Source organism: Alligator mississippiensis, chromosome 2, assembly GCF_030867095.1.
Source record: "Alligator mississippiensis isolate rAllMis1 chromosome 2, rAllMis1, whole genome shotgun sequence".
Taxonomy (NCBI): domain Eukaryota; kingdom Metazoa; phylum Chordata; order Crocodylia; family Alligatoridae; genus Alligator; species Alligator mississippiensis.
In genome coordinates, this window is record NC_081825.1 from 263,097,560 (window position 1) to 263,117,338 (window position 19,779).

General features: G+C 52.8%; 1 protein-coding gene across 2 annotated transcripts; it reads right to left on the reverse strand.

Annotated features, from left to right (window-relative positions):
- Positions 1-60: 60 nt before the first annotated feature.
- On the reverse strand, positions 61-19,707 carry VIPAS39 (VPS33B interacting protein, apical-basolateral polarity regulator, spe-39 homolog). Of its 2 annotated transcripts, XM_006263775.3 has the most exons (19): positions 19,456-19,705; positions 19,193-19,289; positions 15,005-15,139; positions 13,961-13,999; positions 12,512-12,576; positions 10,483-10,539; positions 9,886-9,978; positions 7,754-7,787; positions 7,152-7,254; positions 7,019-7,046; positions 6,671-6,744; positions 6,067-6,142; positions 5,585-5,719; positions 4,977-5,018; positions 4,158-4,247; positions 3,500-3,586; positions 2,616-2,705; positions 2,145-2,249; positions 61-882 (listed from the first exon to the last, which is right to left on the reverse strand). In XM_006263775.3, the coding sequence occupies exons 1-19, from the start codon at positions 19,546-19,548 to the stop codon at positions 862-864; spliced, it is 1,464 nt and encodes a 487-aa protein (XP_006263837.1). In that variant the 5' UTR covers positions 19,549-19,705; the 3' UTR covers positions 61-861. The 2 variants fall into 2 exon arrangements, with proteins under 2 accessions (XP_006263837.1, XP_019334414.1); XM_019478869.2 differs by lacking the exon at positions 5,585-5,719 and having other exon boundaries at positions 19,456-19,707.
- Positions 19,708-19,779: the final 72 nt, after the last annotated feature.

Consider the following 19,779-nt stretch of genomic DNA (forward strand, 5'->3'; position numbering starts at 1 on the left):
CAGGGCTCATGGTGATTGCAAAATGCTTGGAGCAGGAAGTAAACAATGAGGAGCCAGATGTAGAGGCAGGATGCAGCTTTATTTAAGGAACAGAGATGAGGTCTGAAGAAACGAAGCTGGCAGGAAGCCTGGGAGAAATCTCCTTTTCTGGGGAGGATGCAACAAAAAACCTTCCCAACAAAGCCCAGGAAGAAGAAACAGCTCCAAGGAACTTCCTGGAGTTGGCATGCTCAGCCCCTGCAGGGAGGGATCAGCAATTCTTCCACAATCCACCCAAGCTCCAGAGCTCCCAGCTTCTCCGAGCATAAGGGCTGGTGCAGCAGCCCAGGCAGTCGGGTTATTCCCTTGGCACTCTACAGAAGTTCCCCTGAAGGCTGCTTCTCCTAGGGTAACATCGGAGGCTCCTAGGGCTTTGCTCTTGACACAGCCACCACTGCCTGAGTCCAAGCCAGCTGGGGTGGCACTGGGGCTGGTCACCTCTATCCTTTGAAAGGGTTAGTTAAGGGCAACTGTCCTCCTTCTCTGACTTGAAGGAGCCCTAATTCTGTACAAAGCAGAAGCAGCACCCACTTGGCCTATTTTTCTCTGTACACTGAAGCCACAGCCACTTCAGGGCTTAGTCCATTACAGGAGCATCAGTGCTGGTTTGTTAGCATCTTATTTCACTGGCCAGAGAGTTGGGTTTGCCTTGCCCCAGCCTGGATACCTGCTCGTCCAGGAGCCCTAGGCACTGCTCAACAAGATATAAACCACGCAATGAAGAGAAATGGAGCTTGCTCCATGGGTGACAAGTCTGGCTCTCTGGTTTTCCCCTCTCACTGGCAGAGGCAATGGCACATTGGGATGGTGGGCAGATAGTTCTCAGTTCTTCCATCGGATTTGCTGAAAGAAAAGCAAAATAAAATGCAACTAAGCATAAATGCTGGTTGCAGCTCAGATCCCTGGGAACACAGCCAAGCACCATGAAAGACAACAGGCCCCACACAGAGGCCAGCAAATGACAAGGTGCGTAGGTTTATAAAGTAACACTGCAGTGTGGTTTAATAAAAGTCCAGCATTTCCCTGCAGTGTGGGGAAGCCAAACCCAGCAGCCCTGGGCTGGTAATGGAACCAGCAGCAGAAACAGACTAGAATCAGGAAGTGAAATTCACCAGGCAAGTGTCACAGCTCCAAAAGAGTGACATGCAAGCAGTACAAACAGTAGTGATGGAGTGCCAGAGATCATCCTTCTACACAGAACCTCCCAATCTCTCTGGAGGGTGGATCAGGACTCCTCTGGGACAGCTGGAGAAGCCAAGGCATGGACAAAAAGGAGCTTGCCGGACACAACCTACTGAGCACAGATCCTAACACAGTCATTCCTGACGCACTGTTTCAGGTCAGACAGTGACTTGTTGCAGGCTCAAAATTCAGCACTGGAGGGAAAATAACCCTTCAATTCCAACTGGCCGCAAAAGTGTCACTTGGCAGGTTGTGCCCACAGTGGACCATCAGAAAGGAGCTCATCCCTGTAAATCTCCCTGAAAGCGAAGATAACCATCTCTTTGCAGCAGATTGCCACTCCTGTTATCTGTGCATCCAGCGCCTGACAGTAAACTCCCTCCACCTAGACAAGGGTACTCAACCTCTGGCCTACAGGCCAAATGCAGCCCATGGAGCTTTGGCATCCAACCTGCAGAGATCCCTCTAGGTTAGGAAATTTGGTGGAGGAGCAGTAGGCATTAAGGTTGGCCATGCTCCCCGCCCCCACAGAGCCAGGTTGGGGCCACCTTCCCCCTCTGCCTCCCAAACAGGGCCAAGTCACACCCCCTGCCTGTGGGGCAAGCTTGGGGCTGGGCTGCTCCTCTGCCCCCCTCTGTGTGACAGAATGGTACCCACTGCACCTGCCCCAGGTGCCAGATGGGAGATCACTGGCTGGATGTGGCCTGTGGACAAATGGGGCAGCTTCCCCCAACAGGCCAGATCAACAAGGCTGAGCACCAGTGACCTAGACTGGTACCTTCCTAGCAGGAAGAGGGGTCAAAATGACAGAAAGATCCCAATGCAAGGCACCAACCAATCTCCTGCCCATCTCAGATGAGGCTCTCAAGGCAGCAGCTCTGCAGGCTTTGTACAATTGTGTGTTCAGGGGAACTGCTTCTTACTGAGTTACTGAGGATGCTGTCAATCTTGTCCTCTTCTGAAGAGCCCCGCTCCACCTTACACCTGTATGCTAGCAGCTGGATACGATCCTTCAGGTCTCTGTATGTCTAGGAAAACAGCAACACCAGGGCCTGGCTAAGTGAAGCGGATTTCTTTGTGGGTCTCTATCCCAGTGTTCAGCCCAAGGATTCCAGGCTTCACTCCTTTCCCCTGCCCCTCCACCCCCACATACTGAATCTAGACAGCCAATGCTGGGTAAGACACAAGCCCCAGGGGCTGCTCTAACACCTTGCTTACTTTTGGGAGGATGACGCAGACACTAGCTACAGGGAAAAGCAAAGCCACAGGAAAAGGAGCTGGGCACACAACTGTAAGTAGAGGGGACTATAGGGAACCTGTTGCCACCCAAGTGCACCGAGCAAGGGGACAGGATGCCTGTGCACTACCCTCCCCCATGTCCAGCAGGGACTCACGTCGATAACTACATCATGGCACTTGTATTTTGTGGCCAAGTTCAACCTCGTGTCCACGTCCTCCACCAGGCGCACATACTCCTGCACCACCTGAGTAGGAAGAGAAGACGCATCATCAGAGCTCAATGTAATGGTACTTGCCCTCCCACCCCCACTCCAGCCTACCAACCTCTCTATGGGTAGTGAAGGAACCAGGCTGCTTTAAGAGCTGGCCCTGCTCTGTGATCCCAGCATAGCAAGTGGATGGGATGAGCCTGCTTAGGACTCCTCAGGGGGCAAAAGGAGCCTCAAACCTTGGCTAAAGGACCCTTCCAATCCATCAACAAGGCAGTTCCACTCCCAGAGATTAAAATAATCCTTAGCGCAAGTGCAGGGTGTAGAAACCTACGGCGGGCAGCATTACATGTATTGCCTGGGAGAGGGATGGCTTGGCTCATTCAGGAGCATCACATCCTACAATCCAACCCTAAAGAACCTGCTACTGCTCCTCTCTGCTAACTCCTTCACAGCCCCCACCTCCACCAAGTTGCTTCCCTGGCAGCTGCTTTGTCCAAGAGGACATCACATGTCTGCAACATCCATGTGTTGGAAGCAGAGCTGGTACAAACAAAAGAAGCTGTGCTTGGAAAAGTCCATCATTGTCTTCAGCTGTGGAAGCCAAGCACCAGCCACGGGGGATCAGTCCCCTTCTCCAAGCTGCTCCTGGTGGATCAGGAAGGAACAAGTACTCCACAGGTAATAGATACTGCACAGTTAAGTGACCTCCTGGTTTGGGCCAGTGCTAAAAGTGAGAGGGACACCAGACAGTGGCCCAAAGGTCTGTGCAAGGATGGAAGGAGGCGAAGTACCTGATGCACTCCACAGAAGAAGCCTCTCTCACTCACCTGCACAGGGGCATTGTTCCGCTGCAAGACCTCCACCACCCGATGGAAGCCAATGGGGGCTCTCTTCTTGGTGTAGCCCAGCCAGTTCTGAAACCACAGCCCAATTAGCACCAAGCTTTACAAGAGGAGTACCCCCAAGAGGGTGGGAGTAGGGTCATGAGCTAACAGACCTGGGTGGAGAGCAGGAGAGCCACTAGGACTTCTCCACCCAGTGAACACATTTCATAGGACTCCAGGGCAGCAAGCTACCCTTGATACAAGATGCTGTTTTTCCCTGCCAGATGCTAAAGCTAGGCCTGGCAGCTGGGCTCACAAAGGGCTTGAAGGCAGCCACCAGGGAGGCTCCTTCTCTGGCTGAGCTGCCTGGAGCAGCAGTGAAACCATTTCAGCTGCTTTAAGGATAGTCATCCTATGAGAAGCTTCTGGCAATTCCCTCCGAGGCCCCCAACCAGTGAGGCCAGGCAGAACAAGTCACAGTTCTCCTGCTAATTCCAGGGCATGCCAGAGTATTCCCAGTATTGGAGCAGGGCACTCAGGAGACAGCAACATCAGCAGAGGATAAGTCATGTAAGGAAGGAAGGCAGGTGGACAGTTTGCTACCCTAGAGCCAGAGGGACAGCCATTGCTGGGACCCATCCCCAAGGGTCCTCTCCCTCACCTTGGTGGTAAACAAGGCATCTACGTCATGCCAGGCTCGCAGCTTGGCACGTGCAGCGAGGGCCGTCAGCACATACTGTTTATCTGGGATCTGCAAGGCAAAGGCACCAAATGGTATGAACAACAGCAGAGCTCAAGACTCTGAGGGGAGTGGGTGGGTAGCATGTCAGCTACTGAGATGACAAGCCTCATGAATCACATGCTCAGCTTGGCTGTACAGCAAATGCATTGCAGGGGGAGTGGAGAGGAAGGAAATCAGTGACCCCTACCGGGGCAGCATTACCTAGCTCAGGCCCCCTGCCTGGCCAACTCTTTACACCATAGCTGGGGGGGAGCAGTCCCAGCTGGCACAGCAGACTGCAGCTGGTAGGGATGTGAATGGATCTCACCTTCTCATGACACAGGAAGCAAGGCAACACCTCACACAGGGTCAGCAAAGGGCAGAAAGGTGAGGCCAAGGGAGCTCACTCCAGGAAAGTGAAACACTTCTCAGAGCCTGGGCTCAAAGTAAAGCACAAGGGGCTGGTCAAGCCCAGCTTCCCCACAGAACTTCCAGCCGGCTCATACAGCCAAGCCTCCTCCCTTGTCCCTTGGATGGGTCTGGGTCCCAGTTAAGCCCAGCAGTGCCCACACAGCTCACATGCTACCCAACCACCAAGCTGGGTCTGCTCCTGCTTCCCTTCTGCCTGTGCTTCAGGATCAGCTCTATGCCTGCATTTCCATTCATGGCAGCAGCACTCCTTCCCCTGCTGAGTGAACAATCCACACTGCTGGCAGTCCCTAGCCCCACCCCTGGCTCTTTTCAACTGGTGCTCCTCACCTTGAAGGTTTTCTTCAGGTTGGTTGGGCTGCTGAATGTCCCCTGCAGAAAGACACACAAACAACAGACACTGAAGAGGAAACAGGCGGAAGGGGATAGGGATTCAGCCTGGAACTTGCGGCCCTCATTCCTTCAGACTGAGATCCAGGCCTGTACTGAGGCTGCTAGTGCTAGTTTGGAAATGGAGATTACAGGAAGAAGAGACCCTTCCCATCTCCTCCTCAGCACTCTGGGAGTGGGTCCTTCCCATGCCCTCAAGTCTGGGGCTCCCTCAATACTCGGGAGGTCACTGTTCCATACCTGGGGCTCAAGAGGACAAGAGTCAAGTGAATCTCTTATATGCTAGATCTAGTTGCAATCTTGGAAGTAGCTCAAGGTGCCACAGCTTCTGGAACAGCTGTTGTGACAGGTGAAAATGGCCATCTTTCAAAGCTCAGAGGGGCCAGATTCTACTCTGGAATATTAGGATTCTCTGAGGGCCTTGTGGGGGTGTGAAACCTCCTTCCTAAGCTGCTGAAGATGGCACACTAGCAAAGCTTCAATGACCCACATCAAGGGCACCAGCATTATGTGCCAGAACCCTTGACCACTCCCACTGTTGCACCCACCTCTGCCTCTGTGTAGTGGTAGAAGCAAGAGTAGAAGAGGGTGGTCACCAGTGGCATGTTGAGAATCGAGGCCTTTCGGGGATATTTCCGAAATACCTCTGACTGCCCAGATGACTCCACGTGCCGGTCATTCGCCTGCAGAAGAGTTGGGGGAAGACAAACTGTGTGAGAACCAGGCCAGCCATGCTGCTGAGCCAGGCCTCTCCCAGTTCTCAGGGGAATGAGCCCAATTTCAACCAAACCAGCTCAATGGGACTTCAGAGCTCTCAGTCTGAGTGTCACATCCAGCATGTGACGTAGTCCAAGTCACAAATCAACAGCTTGGTGGGTTGCCTACCACAAAGGCCTGCATGACCTTAAAAGATCACAGACCAACTGGCTAAAGCCATGACAACTTCTCATTCTTTTCAGAACAGGCCAGTCTGATGCTGGAGCACAGACAGCTCTCAAACAGCCCCACTGCCAAAGAGAAGGCTCTTTACCTCAATGATGATCTGTCTCTCCAGGAGTGTATAATGGTCCTGAACATGAGCAGCATCTTCAGCTGAAAATGGCAGCCTAGCCAGCAAAAAAGGATGGTCAATGTCAGCAGTTCTTGTTACATGGTGTTTGGAGGGACCCCGCTTCCCCAGAGCACTGCCCTAGGGATGCAGTCCCTGTGCTATTGCTTGCCACTGGCCTCACCCACCTCAAGGTTCTGGGAGAGAAAGTACAATTTCAAGTTCTCACCTTCCTACAATCTCACTGCTCTTTCCAATGGGCTCCAATCAAGGAAGCAAATTGCATGGAGGGAGCTCAGAACCTTGCAACTGATACTTCCTCAGAGAACTTCACCAGGCACCCCCATCCCACCTCATCAGCCAAAACGGTAAGCAACTTCCCGAGACCTCTCCATCCTCAGCTTAAGAGAAAACGAGGCTGGACTAGTAAGCACCAGGCTCCTCCTGGGGCCTGTGACCAAAACCTCTATGCAACAGTGAGAATATGACCCTTTAACTTTGTATGTCCCAGCAACCCTACTGGCCCCTGATGCCTGCACTTCTTGTTCTCCACCACATCTCCAGTCTCCCCATGTTCTCTACTTACCCAATGCAGCCTTTAAGAAACTCTTTTCGTTTATCCGCATCTTGGATGTTCAAATGCTCCCGGTACTGGGACAGCTGAAGGGAGAGGACAGAAAAGAAAGAGCTGCCCTGAAGGGAGTAGGCTCAGGAAACCCCTTCCACAAAGGGAGACGTGGGTTCAAACCTGCAAGCTGATTATTCCATGCCCCCTGCTGACCAGCCCCTCCCAGCCCCATACTCCAGTCACAGCAGCTTGTGCTGTGGAGAGTGGAGATATCAGGTGTTTGCTTGCAGCCTCTTTGTGGATCCCCACCTCACACAAGCTACACAGACGAGAAGGAACAGAATGACAACCCCTGGGAATACTCACAGCAACCTCCTCAGTTCTGTCAAGGAACCTGTGAAGAGAAAGAAAGAATTACCTCTACTCAGCACTGCCCAGTGCTTGGTCCAGATACAGGTGGGGTGTTCAGGCAAGCCACGGGACAAGCAGGGATCCTTACCGGAATAGGTCAAGGAGTAGCTTCTGTTCCTCTGATTCTCTGAGGAAATGGATGAGATGGCGCAGAGCCACCTGCCGCACTTCCAGCTCACGGAAGAGGATCTCTGGGTGGGAAGATGCACACAAAATGTCAGTGAAGAGCCACCTGAAAGCAGCTTGCTGGCCAGGCCTGGGCTGCTTCAGGATGGGTGGAGCTGCTAGAAGCTGGAGGAGAACTAAAAAGATCTTCAAAACCCAGCAACCTGAATTACAGCCCTCCTCTAGTGACCAGTTGTCTTGGAAGCGAGTCCAGATCCACCAGGCTATTAGATGAACACTCTGTGGTACATAGCTCTATCTCCTCTCGTATAGGGTCTCTCATTCACCCCAACCCCCACTACCTTGTACAGAGTCTCTTAGAAGCTCCCCAACCAGCACCAAACCCCTCCCCCTGCACCTGGAATCGAGGGAGTGTCCTACTCATGCACAGATCCCTTGGTTAGGTGAACAGGAAGTAACATCCCAGCCCTTCTCTGTCCCCAATTTGCTGTAGGCAAGAGAATTGAGCCTCTCCCTCTTCACTGAGAAACACACAGGGCCCAGTCACCTCACAGACATACATACCTTTCTTCAGTGTCCTCTTCAAGAATATCAGAACCTGCAAGCAGAATAAACATCCCTTAGCTGAGCCAATGAATCCTAACCAGCATCCAGACAGATGCTGCCATCAGGTAAGGCCTGTCAGAAGTTTCCTGGGAAGTTCAGTCAGCCACAGATGTCCTAACCCCACTCAGGATTTGCAACGTTTACTGAGTACTACTGGCATGTACTGGCACCCTGGGCAGGCCATAGACACCCAGGATACCTTCCACTCCCTGAGCTGGCAAGCAGACCTGCTGAATCTTCTACAGCAGTGGTTGTGGGGGTACGCATACCCCTAGGGGTACTTACAAAGGTACTTGGGGGTATGCAGAACTGACATGGCCAATAGTGTGGCTGATAAATGCTGTGTCAGTGTGCGCAGCTGCAGCGCAGCAGCAGGCGTCCAGGAGTGCAGCCTGGAAGTGTGGAGAGCAGCCGGGTCTGGCTGGTAAGTCTGTTGCAGGGGAAGGGGTGTGGGGAGGGCAGAATGAGGCCCCAGTGGTGGGGAAGGGAGTGGGGCTGGGGCAGGGCACGGGACAGAGCCACACGCAGAGAGGGCGGAGGGCATGGGGGACACGTGCCCCCGGATCTGCACAGGGTGAGATGGGCTGCTGAGGCAGGCCAGGGCAGCGCTATGCTGTTTCCAGAGGGGGTGTTGGGCCGGGCTACGGTGGGAGGGGGCATTGGGAGGGCTATGGCAAATTCTGGAGTGGCTGCAGCCCCTGTGACAGCCCCTGTCCCAGCACCACCTCTGCCTGCCTGGAGCACAGCCTGGCCCAGCACCCCTCTGGGAAGAGCATGGTGCTGTCCATCCTGTTCTGCGCAGATCCAGGGACAGAAGCCCACATGCCCTCCCAGGGGTGTGCGTCGTAGTGGGAGCTGCCCTTTCTCTCTTGCCCCTGGGGTGGCTCAGGCCTATGCCCCACCCTAGCTGGGCAGCCCCACTCCCTCCCCCTTCGCTGGGGCCTCAATCTGCCCCCTCCGCAGTGGCAACCTGCCCTCATCCTGCACACAGATCTGGGGGCACCCCCCTGCATGCCCTCCCAGGTTGCGTGCCCTCCCCTCCCCGTGCTCCCTAAATGAGCCGCTAGGGACTCTGTCCCATGCCACCCACCCAGGCTGTGCAGCACCTGCCCCAGCCTCAGACCCATTCCCTCCCTCACTGTGGGGCCTTGATCTGCCACCCCCCATCTAAAAACAAAAAAATATTATAAAGGGGTATGAGCTGAAACTTTGAGACAGAAAGGGTACACTTGTTAAAAAGGTTGAAAGACCCTGTTCTACAGCTTGGCTAAATGATACCAAGATGTAAGAATATGGAGGGCACTTGAAGAGCATATCTTGGAGGTCTCCAAAGGACTCTACTGACTGCATACACCACCTCACTCCCCAAGCTGGAGTAGGAAGGGTCAGACAGCCTAGAACAGTGGTGCTCAACCTTTTGGCCCTGCATGTCAAGGTTGGGCCTTGGGACCTAGTGCTGACCTTGCATGCCAGGATTGGGCCCTGGCACTACCCCTGCCTAACCCTGCACACTGGGATCGGGTGCCCAATCCAGTGTAGAGGGCCTGGGACTCCTTACAGGTCTTGAAATTTGGCAGAAAGGAGCAGTACCAGTGTTTGTGCCACCACTCACCCACCACCAAATTTATGGGAAGCCCTGCTGGCTGGATCTGACTCGCTGTCCAGGGGTTGAGTGCCCCTGGTCTAGAACACGGCCAATGCACAGGAAGGCCAAAGATGCTGGGAAAAACTTATGCCCACATGAGAAGCCCTCTAGAATCTCCATGCTGCATGGACCCAATCTCAGGTTTCCACCTCTCATCCTGAAGACTCTTCTGAAGGAAGCTGCAGGTAGCTCGATCTATCCCATACAAGAGGATGAAGTGATTCAGAAATGATGCTGACAGCTTTGAGCAAACTAATGTTGAAGCTGCAGCTAAGAACATGGAGCTTCAAGGCCCTCAGCTGTGGCCCTTTCTGGTCACAACTCAACAGCCCTTACACTAATAAGGAACTGAATAGCTGAGTAGACAAAGGGAGCCTTTAAGGGGGCATCCTGTCAGCCACACTCCCAACTACACCCAGGGGTATACAGCCAGAGCAGGACTCACTGCAGTAATGACATTCCCATCATGCACTGCAACTGCTTCATCGAGGAGCATCAACTTTTCCTGCAGGGAGCGGAACCTCTCTAGTGAGCAGACCTGGAGCGAAAAGGGAAGACAGACAGGGACACACTCAAACAACCCACAGAGTCAACTACAGCTCTTATGTAGAGAGTTTCAGCCACAGTGTCCTGTCACCCATCTCCTTTCACCCACTGTAATGGGAAACAAAACCCCACAGGTGGCCCCAGGTGCTCTGCCATGATGAGCCTGTGAAGCCAGAGCACTAAAAATAACCTCAGGCCATGGGAGCAGCTGTGAGGATTCAGCAGTAGTAAAGGCTCTGGCAGCAACCCAATGATTTATGTATGCTGGCTGCCTGGCATGGCCTTTTGAGATCTGTCCTCTGCTTTCTCCTCTGCTACTTGATAAAGCCCTAAGTAGGCACAGGACATTGGAAAATTGTTCCTGCTGGGGTCATGCAGCTAACAGCCTGGATTCCCTCCCCAATTCTTCCACACATGGGCAAAAGGAAGCATGGCAAGCAGCTTGAGAACACCCAGGCTCCCCTCTTACAAGCACATGGAAAAGTAATGTCCTCACCTTGCCCCTCTGCATCCGTCTGACGGTGTCTTTGGGGCTCCAGTCACTGCTGTAATCCTGCAAGAGAGCACAAGGCAGCCTCTGAAGTTCTAGAAGTGCTGTATGATCAAGCTACCTCAGGTTTTGCTGGGGAGCTTCTCCCATATTTTGGTTACAGCTGGGACAGATGCAGTGAAGATTCTTCACATGGCTTGCAGCAACTGGAAGGAGTTTCCCCATAGCCTTTCCAACTCATGACAACAGCAGGGACTGGGTTGGGTGATTGATTCAGTCTAAACAGGGAGGTGATGTCAAAGCTGTGACTCTTTCCTGGAGCTGTGGTGGGGGAGGGAGGCAGACTGATTTGGTTACTGCTTGGGACCACAGGTGCCAAGAAAGCCCAGTGCCCAGGAGGCCAGCTGTCATGTGCGTATGAACTGCTCCTGCTGGTGAAGGTGACCACTGCAACAAAGCTAGTATGAGCCACCTCCAGTCTATCCTAAAGATAGAGGCACAGAAAGGGCACGTCCTTCCCCCTGATGCTACCCTGTCAAAATACCTCACCCCAACCACACAGGGCCCCAGTGAAAGGGAAGGTTTGGTCCCCAGGCGGCATAGTCAGAATGTGGTTCTCCGCCAAAGGCATTACTGCAGGCAGCTGCTGCAGTGGTTTTGTTATAGGAGATATTCTCCAATCACCCTCAGCTAGCAGTGACCTCTGCTCAAAACCCACATAGTGGCAGGCTGACTGAGCCAAGAGGTGAAATGAACAGCTATCTGCAGCTTTGAGTGAGGTGCATTATCCTGTGTATAAGGCAGCTGTATCACAGAAGGAAGATTTCCCCCACTTCAAGTAGCCTGCACCCTGTATGCTGTTTTTATGGGGGCAAAAACATGCAGAGAAATTTGCCACACACTGGACTGTGATGGAAGGATTCAGGGAATGTCCAAATGGCCTCTTCGGGCCAGCCTTCCCCTGCAGCACAGGCAACGCAAAGCAGACAGACCTGGAAACCCTAGGACAGGAAAGGGAAGTGACCAGGTTGGAATTGCTGCCTCAAGCAGAGTGAGAGGGAGGGAACCAACAAGGCTGCAACAAGAAAAAACCAGGTCAACTTTTTAACATTCATTCAGGTCTCGTGAATTCCTCTTTGGTCCCATCCAGCCCCTTCTGCTACAAGATCCATGCAGTACTGGCTCCTGAAGGACTTTTCTAGGGCCTTGCACAGCTTAATGTTAAATGTTCCAAGCAACAGGGACCCCACCACTCTCCCTAAAAGACAGGGACTTGGCCTGATCCACCTGTCAGGAAGCTTGTTCCGTAAACTGGTAGAACTTTTCCCTGCCTTCATTTCATTCCATCACTAGTATTTCTACCTCCATTTGATACACGATGTAATCCCTTTCCTTGCTTAATCACCTCTGGGGGAGCCTGGGATACAGGTCAGGACAGGACTCTTTTAATATAGGTTTTCCTCTTTGGCATCATTGCTGGATTCGAAGGGCACAGCCAAGAGAAGCAGCATATTCAGGAAGACAGCACCACCAAGGATCGGTATGTTACTGCAGTTCCTCGGAGGCAGATGTTGCTGCAGCTGTGGCTCTGTGAGCAATGCCCCCAACCCTGCAACAATACTGCAATTTCCAGCTTCATTCTTGCTGGGAGGCTATCTCCAATGTCAATGCTGGGGCAGCAGTAGCAGGACTTTCAAGCAAAGCATCATTCAGCAATGCCCTGTGCTGAGGTTGAAGGACTCTTCAGGCAGGAATGGGGGGGGGCCCCCTGCAGGACATGACACGACAACACAATGCTAGGGTCCACATCAGCATTCCTCCCTTCTATATGAGAACAGGGAATGTCTGAGGCTCTATTACTGTGAAGGGCTGCCTCCTGGCTGAAGAAGGACTGTACCTCTTGTCTGGATGCTTTCCCATCACTCCCCAGAATGGAAGGAGGATTGGTCACTCCCCATGAAACCCCATTATCCCACCCTCTTCCACTCTGCGCAACTTTCCATGTGACCCTGGGATTATGCACACAACCTCCCACCTTGTAGTCGGCCTTTGGTCTGCGCAGCTCTGGAGCATAGCTTTTAACCCCTGCATCAGAGAGGGCTGTGGAGGAAAAAGGCAGCACCCTGAATAACACATCCAAAATCCTCATTTGCACCCACTTCCCAACATTTCCGGGCCTCAGTTCCACCCCCAGCATGCTTTCTTTCAGTGGAAGGCCCAGAGATTAGGTAGAGAACCCCATGGACCAAGCAGAGCCCACAAAACCCTGGAATGGGCGCAGACCTAGCAAGGCAGAGTCTGATAACATATAGACTAGAACCTGACATTCCTCCCAAACCTTAAGGAGTCTCTACACAGGAGGGTTAGGTCTGACAGGAAGGCAGCATGTCTAGAGCCTCACATGCAGGACTGAGTCAGGAGACAGCAGTTTATTTTTGCCAGTCACAGCCCCGGTAAGCTCCCCCTAGTGGCTGCAGCTGGGTTGGGCCACACTGGGCCCTTGTACTCTGCAGCTCCCTTAGCTCTGGCTCTTTCTAGCACTGAGCACAGGCTCACTGTCCACTGCCACTTCACAATGATGGGCAGCTGTGTCCCAGCTGCCCCAGGTCTGGCACTGGCCCTCCATAGCTGAAGCCTTTCCCAGACATCGGCACATTTGTGGAAACCCTGGGCTGCAGGTCCCCTCTTCAGGGACAGGAAATAGTTGAATCAAATAACAAATATCGTTAGAGTTCCTAAAGCTGGTCACGCCTTACTTTACCTGGCACAGGACACAGACCAAACACTCATCTGTACCTAAGTCCCTGCTTCGGTTTTCTCAGCATTCATGTGTGTTACAGTGGATTTGGTTATTGTCTTAAGAATCCAGGATCCTCTCACACCTCTAAACCATAGAGCCTCTCTCACCTGCAGAGAATTTTCTTCTTCCTTGGCGGGACCAACAGTTGCTATTCTCTGCCTAAGACTGCTCCATCTCTGAAAGTCTGTTTACTTGTGTCCTCTACTCCCACTCTTTCTAGCTCTGAGATTTTAACACCTGACCTATGTGACTTTTATTTGGGAATTTTCCAATCTCCAAATCTGACCCCCCCGTAGAGATGCTGGAGAAAATCAGTTTCACCTGGGATGCAGCCACTTGTTGTCTCTCACATGGGAACCATTGTCCCTGGTCTCAGCAATGCACGAAACAGCCCTGACAGCAGATGGTGGATTTCGTTTACACGCAGACATACAGTGATACAGGAATTTCACACCCTCAATCAGAATCCATAATCCATCCAGAAACCATCCATCAGTGTCCACAAATCACTGCACTGAACTTTTGTTGAGCCCCTGATGACTTGAGTACAGTGTTTCAGTTTCCTCATCAGGAAACTAAGACTTGCACATCTTTGTAAATCATTTGTGTGGAAGTCCCCTATGAAAATGTACAATATTCTCCTTCAGCCCTTCCCACCACAAGTTAGGGATAAAAATGCCTTACCATCAGAAAGTGACTGAAAACTACCAAGTTTGTTTCTGCCTGAAAGAAAAGAGCAAATAACAGTGAGGGGTTTTCAACCACCTTTCCTCCTGCTGGTGAGCTGAGGAAATAGCATGCAGAACTGTACTCCAAACCAGTGTCCCAGCTTATGTCAGTATAGAAAGGGCTGATCTTTGAGAAAATACATGGGGCTTTCAGACCAATTCCTAGCAAACCTACATTCTGTCACACAAGCTACCTTCAACACTCAAAGAAACTGGCTTCTTGCTGCCAGAGACCAAGGACAGGAATATGGAGTCTAAATTCCCTGCTACCTCTAAAGATCAAGATATACTGGGGTCAGTGAAGGGGGAAGGTGAGACTGCTTAGGTATAGCTGGGCTATGGCCGCACAGAAATCTTCAGTCTCTGGTACTGTTATCCTGGCACCTTTCACCAGCACTAAGGCACTTACTATACAAGAAGGGGGCAGCCATAAAAACAAGCTATGGGAGAGAGGACGCTCAAGAAAATTCAGCTTTGGAGAGGACAGAGGTGAACTCCTGCAGAACACAATTCTCTCTGAACCATAGCAATGCTAAGGTCTTGTCACTAGTATCTTGCATGCAACACTAGAAGCCTTCTTGACTCCAGGGAAGGTTATTTACCTGTTGTCTCTATAGAAGAGAGAACCAAGCGTAGGCCACATGGGCCAGATTAGTTCCATATGGACCCGTTTTCCTCTCCAGTAGATGGGCAGCTGGTGGAAACTACAGCTCCCAACATGCCAAACTCCATCTTGATCCAAGCAACTTTCTGTTCCATGGACCACAGCTTTCTGGATGATGCAGCTTCCACAGACTGCTCCTTTATCTTGATGGGCACATCAGCCCATCCCCATTTTATACAAGTCTGATGTGCTTGGTGATGACTGACAAGCAACTGATGCAAATTGTGGACTAATCAGAGACCAGCTACTCCCTATTCTGCAATACTCACAAGGAAATGAGACCTTCTAGGACAGTCCTGTAAGGTCTTTTTGCCCCTGCTAAGTAGGGGAGTTTACCTTTGAAGAAGCTGCTCAAGGAGTACGAGGAGGCTTGCTTCGGTAAGGCTGCATAGGAAGAAGAGCCCTTCTGTAGGCTCCCCTCAGGAGGGCTAACGCTGCTGGAGGCTGTCTCTTTGATCGACCAAGAAATGCCTACAGGAAAAGAACAATGCTGGTAACTCACAAAGAAGACATAAAACTGCCATCTTTGAAACAAAGACACTAGATAATGAAAATAATAATTTGCATGCTCTGGTCAATTCTGGATTCTATATTTTACCTTCTTAAACAGATATTGTACTAGTTCATCAAACAGCACATAGCGGTCAGACTCATGGAGCACATATGGGAAGGACCGGTAGGGGGGACGATGCTCAGGGGCAACCACCAGCATGGCTTCATTAGGGGCAGGTCCCATCAGACCAACCTGATTGCCTTCTACAATCAGGTCACAAAATCAATGGATGCAGGTGTCACGGTGGATGTAGTCTTCCTGGACTTCCTTGACACTGTCTCCAACCCCATTCTCATTAAAAAGCTAGGCAACTGTGGCACTGATGCCTACACAGTCAGATGGGTCGGAAATTGGCTGAAGGACCACAACCACAGAGTGGTGGTGGACGGGTCATATTCGACCTTGAGGGATGTGGACAGTGGGGTCCCCCAGTGGTCGGTCCTTGGGTTCGTACTGTTCAATCTCTTTATTAGCAACTTGGACAAGCGGGTGAAAAGCACCCTGTTCAAATTCATTGACGACACAAAGATCTGGGGCGAGGTGAGCACGCTAGAAGGGAGGGACAGGATACAGCTCGACCTGGACAGGTTACAGGGGTGGGCAAATGAAAATAGGATGGGATTCAATACTGACAAGTGCAGGGTACTGCACGTGGGCAGTAAGAACCAGCAGCATACCTATAGGCTGGGGAACTCCCTTCTTGAACGCACAGTGGCAGAAAGAGATCTTGGAGTCATTATTGATTCCAAAATGAACATGGGCCGCCATTGTAAGGACGTGGTCAGTAAGGCCAACCGCACCTTGTTGTGCATCCACAGATGCATCACAAACAGGGCCAAGGAGGTGATCCTCCCCCTCTACGCAATACTGGTCAGGCCACAGTTGGACTACTGCATCCAGCTCTGGGTGCCGCACTTTAGGAGAGATGTGGCCAGCATCGAGAGGGTCCAGAGGAGGGCCACTCGCATGGTTCAGGGACAGCAGGGCAGACCCTATGAGGAGAGGCTATGAGGTCTGAACCTGTTCAGCCTTTACAAGAGAAAGCTGAAGGGGGACCTGGTGGCTGTCTACAAACTTATCAAGGGGAACCAGCGGGGAATGGGAGAGGCCCTGTTCACCCGTGTACCTCCCAGAGTAACAAGGAATAACGGCCATAAATTGTCTGAGAGTAGATTCAGGCTGGACATTAGAAGACATTATTTCACAGTCAGGGCAGCTAGGATCTGGAACCAACTTCCGAGGGAAGTGGTGCTGGCTCCGACCTTGGGGGTCTTTAAGAGGAGGCTTGACAATTACCTAGCTGGGATTATATGAGCCCAGTATTCTCTCCTGCCCAAGGCAGAGGGTCGGACTTGATGATCTACTTAGGTCCTTTCCAACCCTACATCTATGAATCATATAGAGTCATTGAGAAGTAGGGCTAAAACGGACCTCAGAAGTCATCTAGTCCAACCCCCTGCCTAAGCCAGGATCATCCCCAGCCAAATTATTCCATACAACCATCATCTAAACTCTACACAAGACTACCCTCAACACTGACACAGCATACACTTAATACCCTAACCTGCTACAGGTAAAGCAGGGGAACCACTGCAGCCAATGTCCTGCCTCTATAAAACATTGTCAATTTATGCTCAAGAGGCCCCAGCTGATGGGATGATGTTTAAAAAGCTGCCCACATTCATCTCTGGAAAGATAGCAGCACAGTGCATTGTGCATGCAGATGTGGCTTAAATGAATGTTACAATTAGAGGTACACTGATGCATCAGTTTGATATAGGATCGGCACTGATATAAAGCAAATTGACTATATCAGAAATCTGCCTGAAGTGGCTGATAATTTGGCTGATAAATACCCCGTGCATGTACGTAGCCACAGTGCAGCACGCAGGTAGTGAGGAGCGCAACCTGGAAGCTTGTAGAGCTGCATGCAGCTAGTAAGTCTGTTGTGATAGAAGGGGAGTGGGGATGGAAGAGGTGTGGGGAGACAGTTCAATGCCCCCCCCCCCACCCAAACACGGTGTGGTGCTGCCCAGCTGGCGTGGGGCAGGGTGCAGGACAGAGCTGTGGCTTATCTGAGGAGTGCGAGGAGGGGGAGTGGCTCCCACTGCTACACGCACCCCAGGAAAACACCGGGGTGGGGGGAGGGGGCATGTGCCCCTGGATCTGCACTGGGCAGAGAGAGCTATAGTTGCAGGCTGGGGCCAGGGGCTGGGCTGGGCTGTGCTTGGGGCAGGCAGCAGCAGCAGTGCTGGGAGAGCAGCTACTGGGGGGAAAGGGGGGGCGCGCTGCAGCCACCCCAAATTTCACTGTAGCTCCCCCATAGCCCCACCTCCCAGCGCTGCTGCCACCTGCCCCGAGCGTAGCGTGGCCAAGCCCCCTCCCCCCCACCAGGAAGAGCCCGGCACAGCCCCTGGCCCTGGCCCCAGCCCACAGCTCAGCCTGCCCTATCCTGCACAGATCTGGGGGCACATGGCCCATCCTCTGGCAGGAGATGCTCCCCCTCCCCATGCCCCCCGGCCCACGCCCTGCCCCAGCCCCACTCCCTCCCTCACCATGGAGGGTGTTGAACTGTCTACCACAACAGACTTACTAGCTGGATGCAGCTGTATCAGAAATTGGATTGGCATCAGCTGATATGCCTCCTTAAAAGCTGGCCATCAATATGACCCAAAAAATCTCTATTGGTGCACCCCTAGTTACAACAGATCATTAATACACTCCTGAACATTCAAAGGGACTGTAGGGGCACAGCATATTCCCTGCTCCAAGATACAGGTTTTCTTGGGTTGGAAAGGAACAACGCATTCCCATCTAGGTACTGCCACACTGAGACTGATATGCTGCCTGACGAGAATGGGCTTTGCCATCAAACTAGGATGTGGTGATAACTAAAACATGCCCTTCCTTCTTCATCTCGGCACAGCAGGCAGCATGTGCATCTGTCTGTCTGTTTCCACAGTCACGCCACTACCACTTTGACCACTTGTAAACTTTTGAACGTGGGAAAGCAGAAACACAGTTAATCAGAGGGAAGGGGCATGAAGAGGCCAGCAGGGAAGGGGAAACATGAGCAGGAGAATCAAAGTCAGAAGATGAAAAGAGCGGACTCTGAAAAGAATGTTTTATAGCATGAGGGGAGTGATGCCGCCCTCTGACCTCTCACTCGTTAAATGTGGGGGTGAAGGTTCACTTGGTCCAGCACTAGGATTCAACTGCATTTTAAGCCTCTTCCTAAGAGGTATCTGTGGCTCTGTGCAACACCCACTTTCTGGGGAGTCCATCCACATTCACAGGTTGGCTGATGACTGAATGACCTCAGCAGCAGCCTCCAGTGGTCACGGACCCCAAAGGAATGTGGGCAGCACCGAAGGGCAAAGCCAATGGGCCTGCCTATGGCACTGCACAAACACGGCTGCTCTGAAGGCTGAAGCTACCGGCTCAGACAGCAGCATACACACAGCACTGTGGTGGGCTTGAGCTCCGTGCCGTCCGGCTTGTAAGATGATGAACCTGCTCTTATTTGGTCTCCATTTCAGCTAAAATAGCTTAATTCAGCTGCCTACAGCTCAGGAACCAGGCACAATGGATCCGAGGAGAAACAGTTCAGGTGGCAGAGTAGGAATAGCTCATCACCCCTAATTCTACAGGTGCCTTCCTTTGAGCATAACAAATCTCAGACATAAGACGTCAAGCCTCTGCGCTATGGGCAGAAATGCCAGGGAACAGGCCACGTGTCTGCTTCCACCCCCCTTTTATTCACGCACCTGCAACTTCATCTCACCCCCCTCCTAACAGGCCAAGCAGACACAACCACCCGCTTGTAGCTGCGAAGGGCAGATCAGGAAGCAGCAGGATTCACCCCAGGGGTGAGAGCCGACATCACAGCAGAAGTGCCTGTGGCAGAGCTCGAGCTAGCCCGGCTGCACCTGTGCCTGCGCCCCAAGTTGAACCGCCGGCACCGCACTTACTGCCCACGGGCTCCCCGCTCCAGCTGACCCGCTCGAGGTCGTCGTCATCGTCAACGATGTCGCGGAGGCTGTTTACGGCCCGCTTAGACTCCTTCAGCTGCGAGGGAAGGCGAGGCCGAGTGAGGCCGACGTGAGGCCGCCCCAGCCTCGGAGGCTCCCGTCCCGCCTCGGCCCAGGGCTCAAGGAGCTGTCCGGGGCCGGTGGTTCTGCAGGGCAGATCCCGCCCCCGCCCCGCCCCTGGTACATGCGGCGCCCCCCCGCACCTGGCAGAGCTCGTCGTCGTCGTCGTCAAAGGTGAAGGCGCGGCACTTGGAGCTGTGCCAGTACTCGTCCTCGTCCGCTCGCGCGCGGCTCATCGGGCCGCCGCCGGGCTCGGGCCAGCCCCGCTCTGCTCCCCGCGCCGCACAGCCCGACGAGGCCGCACTCCCGCCGCCCCGGCCCCTTCCCGCGGGGAGCGGCAGCGAGGACTACCCGTCCCGGCGGCCCCTAGCCGTTTCCGACTTCCGGCGCCCCTGCGTGATAGCCCTTCCCGAGGGGCGGGGGCGTGGCCTGAGTAGCCCCTTCTACGGAGCGGCACAGGGGCCAAA